Source organism: Bactrocera oleae, chromosome 2 (genome assembly GCF_042242935.1).
Source record: "Bactrocera oleae isolate idBacOlea1 chromosome 2, idBacOlea1, whole genome shotgun sequence".
NCBI lineage: Eukaryota > Metazoa > Arthropoda > Insecta > Diptera > Tephritidae > Bactrocera > Bactrocera oleae.
Window position 1 is genome coordinate 92,791,002 of NC_091536.1, and position 16,474 is coordinate 92,807,475.

The 16,474-nt window shown below is 32.6% G+C and overlaps 2 protein-coding genes across 2 annotated transcripts in view; one reads left to right on the forward strand and one right to left on the reverse strand.

Moving 5' to 3' along the window:
* Poxm (Pox meso) overlaps positions 1-16,246 on the forward strand; it is a 37,935-nt gene extending 21,689 nt beyond the window's left edge. Inside the window, exon 2 of the mRNA XM_036356930.2 lies at positions 14,122-16,246. Within this exon, the coding sequence (XP_036212823.2) occupies positions 14,122-15,203 (1,082 nt within the window). The 3' untranslated portion in view covers positions 15,204-16,246. The remainder of the gene's footprint in view (positions 1-14,121) is intronic.
* LOC106617805 (uncharacterized) lies at positions 8,149-9,383 on the reverse strand. Its single transcript, XM_014235217.3, has 4 exons — positions 9,118-9,383; positions 8,960-9,050; positions 8,724-8,892; positions 8,149-8,379 (listed from the first exon to the last, which is right to left on the reverse strand). Exons 1-3 carry the CDS (start codon positions 9,271-9,273, stop codon positions 8,765-8,767), a joined length of 375 nt encoding a protein of 124 aa, XP_014090692.3. The 5' UTR covers positions 9,274-9,383; the 3' UTR covers positions 8,149-8,379; positions 8,724-8,764.
* Positions 16,247-16,474: the final 228 nt, after the last annotated feature.

Sequence of the window (16,474 nt, forward strand, 5' to 3'; positions counted from 1 at the left end):
CTGAGATAGGTACATTAAACTTTTATTAGAGGCCGGGGTCATGTACTTTTCTTAAAGACTTTCAGCCTGCACTTTATGGGTTTTCACGGGTGCGATTACCACTATCTGCAATACCAACGTCCTTATCCTACCAACTAAACATGATCATTTTGAAGAATTGGCGGTGATTTCAATACCTATGTTCATTGAAACCGACAGATAAAATTTGATTAACTATTATAATAAAATATAATATTCAAGGTAAAAATTGAAATCCCTAATTTGTGAAAAATTAGAAATGAGCTTTTTTTATACTAGTCTTTTAGAAAAAAACTTGGTTCCGCCAATTTCTTAGAAAACAACTGAAAATATTCCACTATTATCGCACATTAATATTGGCAGCACGCGAATCTAGGTGAAAACAGAAAGAAAATGGCGAAGTAAACAGGCAAACGGATATAGTATTGGTGTTTATTGCGCTATCTAATAAGCAAAGATAAATAATGTTTCCGAAGCTTGTGTATTTGCTCGCACCATATTTGTTTGTATTTGTTTATACGCACAATCACATATACCTACCTGTATATAAATATATAGGTATATCACATAGTGAGATTGTTTAAAATATTTGCATACATTGAATTGCATATGTACCTGGTACTATACGATAAAAAACGCTAAGCTCATACAGGTCAACCAATGAACTCATACACAGTTGAACCAATCACCTTCGATACCGAATTGAGCAGTTGTAGTCAAATTAGTCACAATGCAAAATATCAAATGTAATCGAGTGAGTGATAAAATTCAAATAAGATTTAGATAAGTTTTAAAAAAATAAGTGGGCTTTTGCATAAACAATAAATATACTACAAGAATAAAAAAGCCAATCAAAAATGTGTATATGCAATTGTAACTTCAAATTTTTAAGAATACATTTTTACAACATTTTTTAAAATACACAGACCAAAATTTTATTTTGACATTAATATATTCAAAGGAACAAATAAATATATTTGGTTCCCAAATTCACAAGAAGATATTAACATGTTCCTTGAATCCGAATCAGCTCATTAAAAAAAACAAAAAAAAAAAATTTTAAAAAATGAAAAACAAATGATTAAGTGTATCGTTTACTTAATTATATAAAAATTGAACACCAGCCCTATAGTCGTATTTCCAAAGCATCATCCCAAATGTTTGTGAGAAGTGTGGGGTTAAGAAAAACGTCACAAAACTAAATAACGTTGAGTCCATGGATTGTTTCATTGCCGGTACTACTCCGTTTTATGCATTATTTCAAGTACTAAAAATCATCATTTCTATAAAAATGTAATGTTGCAGAAGTCCTGCCATAATTTCTTTCACTTGCCTGTGATTGACAGCCGAATAATCGTAATCACATAATAACCACTATACCAAAAACCTTAAGAAAAAGAAATCAAAATTATATACATATATTGAAGTTTTAAAATATTTTAACAGACCTCCAATTGAAGAAAACTATTTTTTAAATAAAACTAATGAGTACAACGGCATCTAGACTTATTTGCCCAACGCCAACAGGCTTCCGAATCTGAAGTAAAATTGTCAGATGACCCTGGGTTTTTCCTCTACAGTAGCAAAACAAACTTACAAGTTTTAAAATATCGTACATCTACAGAGTTTTTATGGAATATTGCTGGACGAAACCTATGACGACACAAAATTGCCGTTCCCAGATTCGGATTAGCGTACGTATGTTAAAAGCGAAAAAAGATGCTGAAAGCCGTTGAGAAGCCAATTTGATTTGATGTACATACATACGAGTAGTACGCAAAAACATTTATTTGAATTTTTAAATACCGTGAAAATATTTGCTAATGTTTGAGCTCTTATGGTAAAACTTATTAATATAATCATATTTACGATGTAAACATTCCAATTATAAATCGTAAAACATAATTTTTGCAATTTTTTACATTCTTTCCCAAAAGAAGCATAAATACATATAAAATACCTTATTTACCGTAAGACTGATCAAATGTGTGTGGTGTTATGGACACTAGTTGTTAGTATATGTTCATAAAATGTATATTACTTATATTATTTTACTAAATTCACATCTGATTCGTGATTTGGTTCTGAACTTAAAACATTAATTTTTCTGCCATTCGAATTTTTTGGTTTTTATATCATGATCCTTTTATTCAAGGTGGTTTTGATCTGTAATACCAAGGTTTTCATTCAGTTTTTTGGAAACGAGACCGATTTTTATTTGAGTTCATGCATTGTTTCTGTTTCGTCTTCTCTGTAAACTCTTCCACTCACTACTCGACTACTGTGATTTTAACGGTAAAATGCAAAAACACTACTAAAAGTCATTAATTGTACATATAACATAATACAAATTTTGATATTTTAAATACTACCAACTGAGTTATTACCAAATATTCAACCGTGACGGATGAAAAAATATAAATATTGTCTTTGATTTTATCGAATAAAAAAACATTAGTCATAAAATATATGATATTTTATGATTTTGTGGCACTATTTGTAAAAGAATGAAAATAATTGCAAATATTATCCTTTATGATTTACGGTTGAATCTTCACCTCGAATAACATTTAAACGAAACGACTTAGCAAAAAACCAAATTGGACATTTTGTTATCGTTAAATTACCTACAAGAATCGTTCCATGACACAATAATTTGTTCAAATGTATTACGAATCCAAACAAAATAAAAAAATATTCCTGTGTTATTTATGGTATATGGGAAATCAAAAGCCAATGTTAATGTTAATGATAGATGTCCCAGATATTTCTTAAAATTCTATAGATTTCTTAACTTCTTATATCATTTCTGAGTAGTGATGATACAAAGTTTACACGCTACATATACACACATAAGTATGTATATAGATATGTAATTACTACTAGTAAGTAAGTCTAAAGCAACACAACATACTACAATGAGGGTAGTACATAGATAATAAAAACGAATCGATCCATTGTTGATCTTCTCGTAGGTGCAAATATGCCACCGACGATGCATGCAGCCACAACCAAGTACCACTAGTATGCTTTAACCATAGTTTATATGTATGTATATATTCTTGTGTAAATATGTATTTGTTCTTCATTGAACACTAATAGAATGAAATTGCCGAGAGCGCTGGTGGTCGCAGTCGAGACTATTAGTAAAATACGGAAGCCACTTTGAACCGACTGCAAGTCAGCCTATGTAAAGAGACAAGAAGGCGGGTTTATATTTACTTTAAGTAGCCGCGATTGTTTACATTGGAAATGTTTAACGGACTACCGGAATGATGTCGAGTTCCACAAATACAACTGCAGTAGTAATGGATTTGTTTGCGCACGCAATGCGAAGCCTTTAAAAGGGTTATACCAATAAATGCACACACCTATCTATCTATATCTACTTATATATTTATGAATGTGTATAGGTATGAAAGAGTGGATGAACTGTTAACAGGATTAAAACTTCACTTGAAGATTTCTTGAATTGTGCATTTTCATTCAAAAAATCTTAAGTGAAGTCTTAATATGATACTAATATGTTGGATTAAAACCTTCCAACTAATGGCACAAAGTACTCTCTCAAAATATATTTCCATACATTCTAATTTTTTTAATTTATGTTTATAATTTACCTGATTATAGCATATATAATTTAGGGATTTTCCCTCAAATATTTGTGGAATAGATTTGCTACCGAATAGCAGCCCATTTGTGCATAAATATTTATTTACGAATTTACAAATTTGCTGCAGAAGTGCACCTAAACAAATTTATGGATTGAATGTCGCCACGGTGGTACTTACAAAATGCATTTGGAACCTCATTAACTGACAGATTTGGATATTTTGACATTTTGCTTTATTCAAATCAGATTTACAAATTTTCTACAAATAGCTGAGGAGCCACATATTTGATTTGTAATCTGAAATTTAAGTCTCTTCTGCAAACATAAGCACTTCCTGTACCGCAGACTCTAAAATTTACAAATACATGTGCAGATATGCGGTTGTTTCATAACAATATAACATATCGCTATATAATAAACTTCGATTGTACTATTGGGCAGATATATGACAGTAGTTAAACTACAAATTAGAATGATTTGATGTGTATCGTTCAAAAATAATACTAAATAATAGAAAAACAGGAAAAAACGTTTGTTTCGGATGCACCCAAGCTGTAATATCGTATGCAGGCGCTTTTTTGTAGCATAAAAGAGTATAAAAACATCTTTATGTAAACTTGGATCGGTCAGCTTGTATGGCAGCTTATACTGTAGTAGTTCGATTTAAACAATAAACGTCGGAGATTGTAACGTTGCCTTGCAGAGTAATCTATGCATAATTTCGTCAAGATAGCTTGTCAAATAAGTTTTCCATACCAGAACTTTGTTTTTGTGGTGGCTACATGCTATAGAGATCCGATATCGGCGACTCTATTGGAGCAATTTCTCGAAGACAAAAGAAGGTGTGCAAAATTTCGAATCAATATCTCAAAAACTTAGAGACTAGTACGCGTACATATATGTAAGCAGACGAACATGGCCACATCGACTCAGCTCCTAACGCTGATCATTTACTATATATGTATAAACTATATACGGTCTTCGTCATTTCCTTCTGTGTATTACGCACTTCGTGGCAAACTTAACATACCCTGTTCAAACAGTGCATAAGATTAAGCAGAGAGAGATACTTAATTAGCGAATCTTGGAGAGTGTCATCGAACAGTCCACTGACATAGTTCGAATTGACTTTAATAATTAAGGGACATTGCTTTGTTAGATAACTTCTATGGAATTCGTTCACATCAAATTAAAACTAAGCAAAGCGAAGCAAATTGTTGGACAACTCTCATCATTTTGGCTCTGCCAAGCACCAGTCGTCATTTTTATTGGAGAGAAGCTCGCAAAATAAAGCTTTCATTCTGATATACTCTTTGCTCATTTCGCTTCGTTGTTAAAGTAATCTTTGGCGTGGAATTGAACTCGGTAACTTATTGGTTGATTTCTCATGCACATTTTTTACAAGATGGGAGAGGTCCTACACGAAGGCAATTTAAAAAGAATTTTGAATTGCCGTTTGATGATGCCACTAGCATTATGTCAAAATTTAAGCCGAAATGGAATCGTATTTTTACTTTGATGCGTGCGGAAAAAATTAAAAGGAACAATATTGGAAGGGGGATAGCGGAGTAAAATAAAAAACGCTTGTATGCTGCATACGGTGACTCTTCTTCTTCGATTGATTTGACGAGTTTTCGGTCGGCTTTTGATGAGGCACTCCGAAATGCCTCGAAAACGTTTATAACGTATAAAGTGACAAAAGACCACAATCTAGTTTTGTCAGAAAGCCGATTAAAGTTGGCACGAGGGGTAGTAGGAATCACAAAAGGCCAGATGAGTTAAATCCTAAATTAAATACTAACTGATTGCCATGACTTCCAATAAACCTACTTTCCAGATTAATTAAAAGAGGGGGCAAATTGCTGAGTCAATTGTATCGAGCTAAAAGAAGTAATAAAACGCCTTTTTTTCTCTAATAGCGGAGGAATGACCGACGTTGGTTAACCCCTTTAAAATATTGTTTAAACTTATCCGACTACGAAACTCGAATCTACGTAATTGCTATACTTATTCGGCTACCATTTGTGCGCAGTACTATTATTAATGCAAATCTACACCTGCAAAAACACTATAATTTATATATGTATATAATCTTGTTAAACAGTCCACAAAAGGTATTCGAGCGGCGAAATCAAATAAAGGCTAATTTATTGACATTTTACCAAGGAGTCAAACACTCACTGAAACGATGCAAAATGAAGAATGTTCTTAACAAATTTTACAAATTGTTGCTATTGTAAAGCGTGCGTGTTATGCATGTTTCACTTGCCTTGAAAAATAGACAGAATAAATATAGTACTTGCATTGCTACAGACGTGGATCGATTACTGGTACAGATAAAATAACCAAATTTATACTTTATATCGATGTATTGAATTCCATAAGCATATCATTTAGCATTTTCGGGAATATAAGTAACAATAAACGAATAATCTATATACATATATATACTATTATAAAAATTCACAAAGTATGCGACCATTAAAACAATATCCAATAATGTGTACAAGGCTGTAAGGGATAAATGTGTGACATATCTAAAAATATGTTTACATATTTGCACACCCATGTACATTTGAACCACTTGTGCAGACGGGAGTCGAGTACGCCCTTGCCAGACTCTAGTGAATGGCGAAAAGTGTCACAATTGTGTGTGTTGTTATTGTTTTCGTTCCAAAAACCGCTCCTGTGTGGTGCTCTCTCACAATTCGAAAATAATTAACGATCGAAAGATTACAAATGTCAAACAGAATGTCAACTTGTGTTTTCCTGTTACTACTCGCAATCACTTTACATTTCGTGCGACGTCACTTAAATGTGCAACACATTTGTCCGTCTTCATTTTGCAAGCTAACAAATATCTTTCGACGAATGTCATGAATGAAATACCCTACACATTTTTACCATTAACCCTATAGATCTAAAACGATTTAACGATATTTGTGATTAAACTACTATATATAAGATTAATGAAACATAGTTTGGTTCATCTAAACCTTTCTAACTAAGTATTTCAAATATAACGGGTGGCTAGTTATATACTGTCATTTTGTTTATACATATGTCAATGTCAAACCTATACGAGCTGATCTAACTTCTGAGGTTACTTATTTTGCAACACATCCGTTTTCAGATGCTTAAATGGTAAACTTTGCGAATAATTTTCATTTATGAACTAAGGGCATTTCATTTCCTGGTGTAGCGCTAACAAATTTTTTCTTATTTTACGAACAGAAAAATGTGTTTGAGTAGTCGAACCACCGTGTTGTCAAGATGTTTTGAATTAATGCATCATTCTTTGGGGGATCTTTGCCTTTAGCGCCATTTAATTAAGTAATACTTGGGAGCGAGTTCCTGAAATATAAAGAGTAAGCATTTAAAAAATTTTAATTTGCATATTGAGAAAAATGACAAATAATATTCTTTAGAATTGTAATATGAGTTCAATATAATAGTGGAGAGAAAATAAGTCATTTAAATATGAGTAATTAGTATATAACTTAGACTAGTAGAAATATCGAAAATAACTATGGAAATTAAATCCTTAGATAATTTTCCACTCATAAAAAAGTAAAATTTGTTATTTTATGAAATATTATTGGTACGAGTGACAAAAAGGATGTACAATATTTGAATTGCCTAAATTAAGAAGTAACAAAACTTTTGAACGAAACTTTATAATTATTATCAAAGCTCATTGAAATCGGGCCGAAAACTTCTAAAATGTAATGGTTCCATATGAGGAATACTTGTATTTCCGGAACTAAAAACTTAAAAATGGGGTCATTGCAATCATCATATCGGCACCGAAAACGTTATTTTGACGTTTTTACTAGTTCTAGTGGGTGTTTAGAAAACTTGATTTAAATCTGATTTAAATTTATGAACCAGCGTTGACTTAATTTATAAGAGCTGAAGAGCTGGCTTGGCGGTAGTACTACAACCACAATCTGCTCCCGTTGCAGTGGAGGTGTATCAAATCGTTGTGTCCGCTGGTGATAGCAACCTCGTCTCCCATCGACATTTGAACTTATATCTCAGCCCTTTTCATATCTTCTTCCACAAGCAGAGTTTTGAATTTGCTGGTCTCTACCACTAGCGCTTTATCCTGCCGATAGGGACCTCACTAGCAACGGCTATTGTATTCCCACATTCACCTCCTTCTGAGGTTGCATATAAAGCAGTCCACCATAAGGGAATACATGGGGAAATACACCGGGCTGCGTTGGATGACACCTGCCTGCAATTGCCGAGAATGTATAAGGTCAATTTTCCATAAAATTCAACACATATTCTGGTACATCTGTATTTAAATTTTTTCTATGTATATATGTAATAACTGAATTTATTCCATAAAAAAGTTTGCGTGAAATCCTTCAGCCTGTTTTCCGGATTTCACTAAAATGCATACCACATATAGGAGGCGCAACCATAAGAAAACTACGATATATACTTGTAGTATAATTTTACCACATCCTCTTTTTATAATAAATATATATACTCGTAACAAACACAGATTAAGGTAAATGTAAATCTATTAAAAGGTGCCTATATTACATTTGTAAAAGTGCTATTTTTCAGTTTTTATTTAACCTTATAATATCGACAATTATTATTAATGTTGATATGTACAATACTTAAAGTTATAAGTGAATTTCCAAAAGTTCCTCAAGGACTGTCTGTAGTCAACCCAGCTTAAACAGATTTTTCATAAGTATAAACTAATGATTCTTATGTCATTGGAACACCTGAAAAGGGAGGAACTATATTAAACAAAAAACAATAACAGTTGAATTTAAATTATTTATTGTAATTTTACAATGAGGTTAAGTAAATCTAGTTCCATATATATATGGTGTTAAGGGTCATCAATTTAATTAGTTATGTATGCAGACAATGTAAAATAAATGTACACACATGCTTAAGAAATATTTTCTGTCATTTGGAAGCATATTTAGTTGGTATAAAATTATACAAAATTAACTACATAAAGAAAATATCAAATTCATTGATTATAAAATTTTTAATTTGGATAAATTTATAATATTAGTTTTTTTTTAAATAAATAATTAAAATTATGTTTTAAACATACCAGCTATTATATCCGCATGGTTTTGTGCAAAGCAGGTTATACTAACCGTCTTGCTTTGTCGCATTATTACCGTTCGGTACAGCTGCAGGCGCCATAGTTGATGGTAGGGTTGATGGGCTCCCCTGATCATTTGACTGGCTAATAAGAATCGTACAATTTCGGCAAATTACTGTAAAATAAAAGCAAAAAATAAATAGCACATAAATATAATTAACTCTACTTAAATAAATATTCACAGTATTTCTCATCCTCTGCAGAATCAGATTCGTCGCTATAATCGAAGTACTCATAGAGACCATATAGGAGATAATCTAAAAAACCGCGTTTCTACAATTTTAATAACACCAAATTAACAGTCAAATTATTGTTTTTAAATAACTGGTTATACACTCACGGTCCTTTCCAATTTGCCATCAGCGATCGTGTCGATATTTGAAAGTTTAATTTTTTCCTCAGTGAAGGCGCCAGGCTTTGGTACGGCTTCTGCCCGTCTCCCCATTATGGCACCAGTGCAAATCAACAGGAATATAATTTTATAAAATCCACACATTATGCGCACAATTCCACACCCAAACTTCACTTAACAACTGTGGGAATTACAATGACTTAGAGGCTTGTGAGCCGACGCTATGATACGAGTACTTAGGCATCGGACGCGACAAGTCCAAAGCTTATATAGGAATTTTCAATTTCGAAATCTACATTTTTTTTTGTTTTGTAAACATTAGCGTTTTGAAATGTTGTAGCTTAGGCTAAATTTTATGCTACACTATGCAATGCATGTATGTATGTCTGTATGTTCACAAAAATGGGTTTTGTGTTTTATTACTTTAGGTTGATAATTTATGTCGTCAAATATATAAGTATGTGTACGTAGCAATATGTTGCCGTGTAATTGCAAACAATATTCGCCTTGTTGTAGCTTGTTGTTATACTTACCAAGTGTTTTAATGCGCGAGTATTTAGTGCAACTGTTGAAAACGTTTCGTTTTTTAGCAAATTCTAACAGAAGAAAAGGGAGTTAAAGCATTCACGTTGTCTTTATTATGCCCCAGTGTTGCAAGTGTGTATTTATTTGAGTATGCATGTGTGTGTGTGTGTGTGGCTAACTGACTGCAATGCACTTATTTATGCAGCTGCACGCACGCAAGAAGGCACAGTGACATTGATTCCATTAAAATTTAAAACTCAAATTTTTGGATTTCGCTTTTTTCGCTTCGAGTAATTTCGTGTAAGAATACGAATTCATCTTCGAAATATCCAAATAGGCGGATGTCGGTTAGTTTTGAGCTCGCATGCGAAAACCCGTTATTCGTTGCCTATGTAAACGCCATACACAGATTTTGTTACACATGCAATCGATTTTTGTTTTTTGTAAAGTGCTAAAAAAAATCTGTCTATATGCAACATATGTATGTAAATATGTATACTAATTGATTCATGCGAAATGTGTGTGTATGCGCATGCATATATAATATATCGACGCAGATTTTGCGAGCCATGGAAAAATATTTTAGAATTGCAAAATTTTAAATCGACAAGAACTATGTTGCCATTTTTTTCTGTGTTTGCGGGTTTGCAGGGTTGACACTTTTCCCTTCCAGAAGGAATATCAGAAAGTTGTTCAATTTATGATTTTAAGCTTTTGCCATACGCGTAAAATTTGTGTATAAAGTCTTTCAAATATGAATAAACAAAGTGCAAATCAATTAAAGAGCAGGGCGATTAAAAAAAAATAATATTTAAGGTACAATTTTTTTATTGGCAAATAAAAATATAGAATTTAATAAAAATTTAATTAATAAAAAATAAATTATTCAATATTCAGAGTCATAACATTATTAACATTATTATTATTTTGGTAAATAGCTTCCCCAGATTTTGAAACCGTATCTCGTTTGACTTGAACAATACCATTAAAAATAGGCATTTCAATCGGATTATGAATTGTAATAAATTTACACTTATTTTGGCTGGAGATTTCAACATCAACTTCGCTGATAAAATATCAACTTTTGTTTCGGAAAAATTGAATTTGAAAGTGAATAATGATTCACAATAATCCACAACAAAATATGGGACCACCATTGACGCGGTATTTTTCAGATAGTTAGAGGATTTCAAGTCTCAAGCTTATGTTTCTTATTTCAGTAACCATAAACCTATAATTTCAATGATAAAAATTCCTGATTAACCTACATGTATTGTAAGATAACAAAAGTATTTTAAACAATATTAACTTCTCATTTATTCAATAAAAGAAAAAAATTTGTAATTTTTTATTAAAAAGCAGTATACCGAGAAATGATTCCGATTCCGACAAATGATCAATAGAACATCAAAATTCATCTTTGTGTTAAATTTCTTTCGGTTATCTTAAAAAGCGACGAATAAATTTGTATAATTCCTTAAAGCTAAACTGCGCCTTAAAAATCGCTGTCTAAATTTATACTTCAATGACCATCGCAGAAAATGCAAAGACAAATTTTTATTATTATATTATTTTTTAAATTTATTTTTAAATTTGTTGCTTATATTAAAACATGCAATTATTGCAAACCAGCACACTGTGCGCTGCAGTTATCAATGAACATTCGTAGCTGCAAATAGATATGTATATACTTGTATGTATGTACATAGGTATATTCTAAAAAAACTGCTATATATTATAAGCAAATTAAGTAGAAGTATTTAAACAGCAATAACTAATTTAATATGGGATTTCCATAATAAAGTTTTATATGCAATAACACACCCATATGAAAGACTTTCAACCCTTCATTTATTATCAATCTTTATGTTTTTAAAATATTGGCATTTCCAAAAGCAGTATTATGCGACCTTGATTATTTTTCAGAAATTATCACCACTAATTAAACTGAAATTTATGCAAGTTACATGTTCACACAAACAAATGCAATATATGTTTTTACACACGTACAAAAGTGCAACATGAAGTGTGCAAATAGACGTCGGATAATCCAGAACAGTGGCACATCAATTGGCTATTTTCACAATAGTCACGGTTCATAGCTAACTATTGTGGTCATTACAGTATTGATGAATACCATACAGTAGCACAAACAATCGTCCGTCACTCGTAAAAGTCGCAATCAATAGCAACGACATTGGAGCATATGTGTGTATATCTGTGTATATATTATGCTCATGCGATTGTAATGTTTTGTATTTACTCGCACTTAACTTTTTCATTGTTTTGTTTTTTTTTTTTTTTTTTTGTAACTTGAGCTCCTTCCAACGCATTACAACTTTAATTGTTTGCCAACTCACTTTCAATATGAGAAACATTGTACTTTGCGCCTTAACTATTGTGTTCACAGTGCAACAAGTGTGCGTCCTGAGACCAGAGATTTTAGTTTTCTGGGGAATTGCTTCAGCTCAAGCGACAAGAGATGCCACACTTATCAAGTGAATAGATTATAACGTAAATAAATATGAGAGTGCTTGAAAAAAATTATTCAATTCAGATGAAATTTTTTACTTTCATGTACACTCATATAAAGTTAATATTAAGCAAATTTATTTTATTTTTAGCTTCTGAAATAATGTTGATTAATATTTCAACCCAGTAAACCTTCATATTCCCTCCCATATTCTCGTATATAGGTATACATTTATTGCAAAATTACTGAATTTCTGCTTGTCAGGACAACTTTTGGAATTAATAAGTACTTATTATTCAAATTATTGTTCAAATGCTGTGACTTTATTTAGTTATTTAAATATTGCATTGATTTAAGAACTGAACCGGTATACCATCAGGACTGCGCCATTTAATCATATCCGATTTATGTGAAGCGACATGTTTTAGAATCCTCAACTCAATAAAATTCCAACTATGAATTGCTTGACATCGAAACGTTAAGTTATATTAAACAAAGATGCATACCGCCGAAAAAATTTGCAGCCAACAAGCACCATTTGACATTTGTCCTTTGATATAAAATTTTGTTGAGCAGCATGCAGTTCGACAACAATAAGATCTAATGAACTGAGAGAAGCTCTCAAATAGAATGAATTCATAAGACTTGTATCGTCGCCATCAAAGAACAACCGAGATCTTACCACGATTTATCATTAGGCGTTCGAAAAAAGAAGAATTGAAGAGAAATGTTCGAACCAACCCTCGGACCATCAAATTCAAGTCAAATATTCGTGCCGAAATCGTCATTACATCAGCAGTACCACTAAAAAAGATTTAAAAAAAACGTTTCAAAAATAGCCGATAAAGGCTGAATTAAAAAAATAGTCGAAATAAAATTACATCAATAATGTCAAATATAAAAAGCGGTTACGTTTACTAAGTTTACATGCTGACATAAAAAATGGCATTTTCTGATGTGTCACATATAGCGTTTAATTGAACTGATATGTGGGATATTTTCGGTTAATCATTTAAAGTAATAAAGATCAAGTAATAAAATTATCATGATTGTGATTCATTTTTATATTTATTTAAAAACCTTATGTGAAAACATTGATTTTTATTTCGTATACTTGACACTATACTATATGCGGACCCCATTTTATTCAGGCGAAATATTTCGTGAAGTTACAGAGGACAGAGTCATTAATAATTGTATTAAATACTGCCTAATTATTGTATATAAATAATTTTCATAATTGACTATAAATATATAATTCTACACTACATCTCTCAAACAAGGTATCTATTTTCAAAACTTACTTCCCATACCAAATTAACACATTTCTGTTACATAAAGATAAATGTGCATATACACATACATATGTGTGTTGAGCTAGCTTATTCAATGGTTAGTATGTGCGTCTTTTCTGCTAAAAGCTGAACAAAAAACTAAGTGCTGTAAGTAGAAAAGGAAAATAAATTTCTAATACGAAGAAAAAAGTTTTTTGAACATCTGTTCGCCCTAGCTTACTACTAAACTCCATGTATGTATGTAAGTACACTCACAAATAGTGTGTTTTGAAGTGGCCAACAACACTTGAAAATGCAAACAAACATGCTCCACAAAAGCAACGCGTGCCTTCATGGCAAAGTCAATCTATTATCGGCCAATTTACACACATCCGCAATTCTCGGAACTAAGCCCTGCAAAAAACTGCCGCCTGCCTTTCGAGCAGAAGTCGAACTAATTATCCCACAACTGCAAAGCGGTGCAAATAACCATAAATGCATATTTCTAATGAACAACAACATGAACTACGAACAAGTAATCTAAATAAAAATAAAAAACAATGCCACAGAACCAGCGCCTTATCCATCTGCATCACACACTTTCACTACTTCCCGATGCATATGTTTTCCTCTATTTGTATGTATATAAAGTATATATAGAATAAATACATTTGTTTGCAAAATACTAAAGCATTTTGTTTGCCTCTTTTTCCATTGCAGAAAATCAGTGTCCGCAATACGGCGAAGTGAATCAGCTTGGCGGCGTATTTGTGAACGGACGCCCATTGCCGAATGCGACGCGCATGCGCATTGTTGAGTTGGCACGCCTTGGCATACGACCCTGCGACATTTCCCGCCAGTTGCGTGTTAGTCATGGCTGTGTTTCCAAGATATTGGCGCGCTACCACGAGACCGGTTCAATTCTCCCGGGCGCTATAGGCGGTTCGAAACCGCGCGTCACCACTCCAAAAGTGGTAAATTATATACGCGAACTGAAGCAGCGCGATCCTGGTATTTTCGCTTGGGAAATTCGTGATCGCCTGCTGACCGAAGGCATCTGTGATAAGACGAATGTGCCGAGCGTTAGTTCCATATCGCGCATACTTCGTAATAAGCTCGGCGCTATTGGGCATCATCATCACAATTCAGCGGTGGCCGCTGCGGCGGTGGTTAACGGCACAAATTCTACACCACACCATCACACGCATCCCCATGCACATCCGCACGGTCATCATCATGCGTCAGCGCATAGCACAGGTGTCTCGACAGTGGCGCATCATCAACATGCCGCCGCCGCCGCTGCAGTTCACGCGCATCCGCATCTCTACAATTCCATTTATCAGCCATACAGCGCGTACAGCATGAAAACGGCGGTATCGTGTGGCAGCCCTTCGCCCCCTCAGTCAACACAAACCAGTCATCAGTTGCGCACCGCGGCGGCTGCTGCTGCTGCAGCGCATTGCTGGCCCTCATCGCACTCTGTGAGCGATATTTTAGCGCATCATCAAGCGGTGGCACTACGCGCCAGCTGTCAAGTGGGCAACACAATGGGCGGGCTACCCACGGGACTACCGATGACTGCTTCACCGGTGGGTGGTGCTATGGGCACGGGCGCTCAACAACTCATGGGCGCTGAGGATTGTGATGGCATGGCGAACAGCGCGGCGGCAGCTACACAAGTCGCTGTGGCGGCGGCTGCGGCGTCCCAACAGCCCTACAACTATTACATGTATTTCCAAAACACTGGTATGCATCACCATCATCATGGCGGCATGATGGCGGCAGGTGCAACAGGGTTATGAGTATTGCATTATGAGAATCGTAGAATAAGCAGGAAACAGTTGTAGAAGAAGCATCTTTAGCAGTGTTAAATTTTGATATGATAGCTGATTAAAAGTAAATATATACTACGTATTAACCTGTATGAATATATATAAATTAGAAGGAGATTAAAAATAAATCATCTATAAATTTTAATTTAGTTTTTAGTTTTTTATATATTAATTAATAGTATGGATTTGTATAACGAACTTGTGAATATTCATATATGTAAGGGTATGGGTGATATGCCAATCATAAGTTAATTAGAGATTTATAAAAAAAACTTTAAGCCGAAAATATTAGAAAAGCTAATAAGCAGTTGGTTCCAAATTTTATTAACACTAACTCGCCACAATTTTTAATCAGTCTAAAACTTACGCCTAAAAGTATGCTATACACAACTTCGTTAATTTATGTATACTCTTGCTGACATCCCCAAATATAATTATGTATGTATGTATATGCTTCCAATATAACTGTCTATATTTTTTTTTATTTTGATTATCAATGTTTTGCATATATTAAATTATTTTGAAGATCGCAACCAAATACGATCGCTTCAAGAATATCGGGAAAACTATTTTGCAATTTGAAATTTCTTTTGATGAAATGTCATTATAACTTATATCTGAAAAAACATAATAAAATAATATTATATTTTATATATATATATATATATTAAACTTACTCATTGCATAGGTATGGATCTTTTGTTATAATTTAGATTATATAGTTTACTATTTATTATAATATAAAAAATGAAATAATAACACAAATAGTAAAAATAATAATTTTTATAGAAAATATTATATAATTTAAAAAATAAAGTAAATAAGCATTTACAATAAAATTAAAATATAGAGATTTAAATCGTTCGAAATTTTCGTGAATGATTCTTTGATTTCCAAAATTTTTTACTCAACGTTTAAATTATTTAAATTTAATATATTTTTGTTTCATATTGTGCCTTTGTGAATTATTTAAAATTTTTTTAATGTTTTATATGAATAACGGAATATACATATGTATTTATATATATAGGTATATACTATAAACATATAAATAAAAAACATGCCATAAATGGATTAAGATTATTTATTTGATTACTGTAAATTAAATTGAAAACCAGTGAATAAATAAGAAAATTTAATTTGGTTGTTTGCCACATATTTATAAATGTTTAAATATAATAAGTTATGCGCAATAAAACTTTAATATATATGAGAAATAAAATTTTTATTTTTTAATAGCT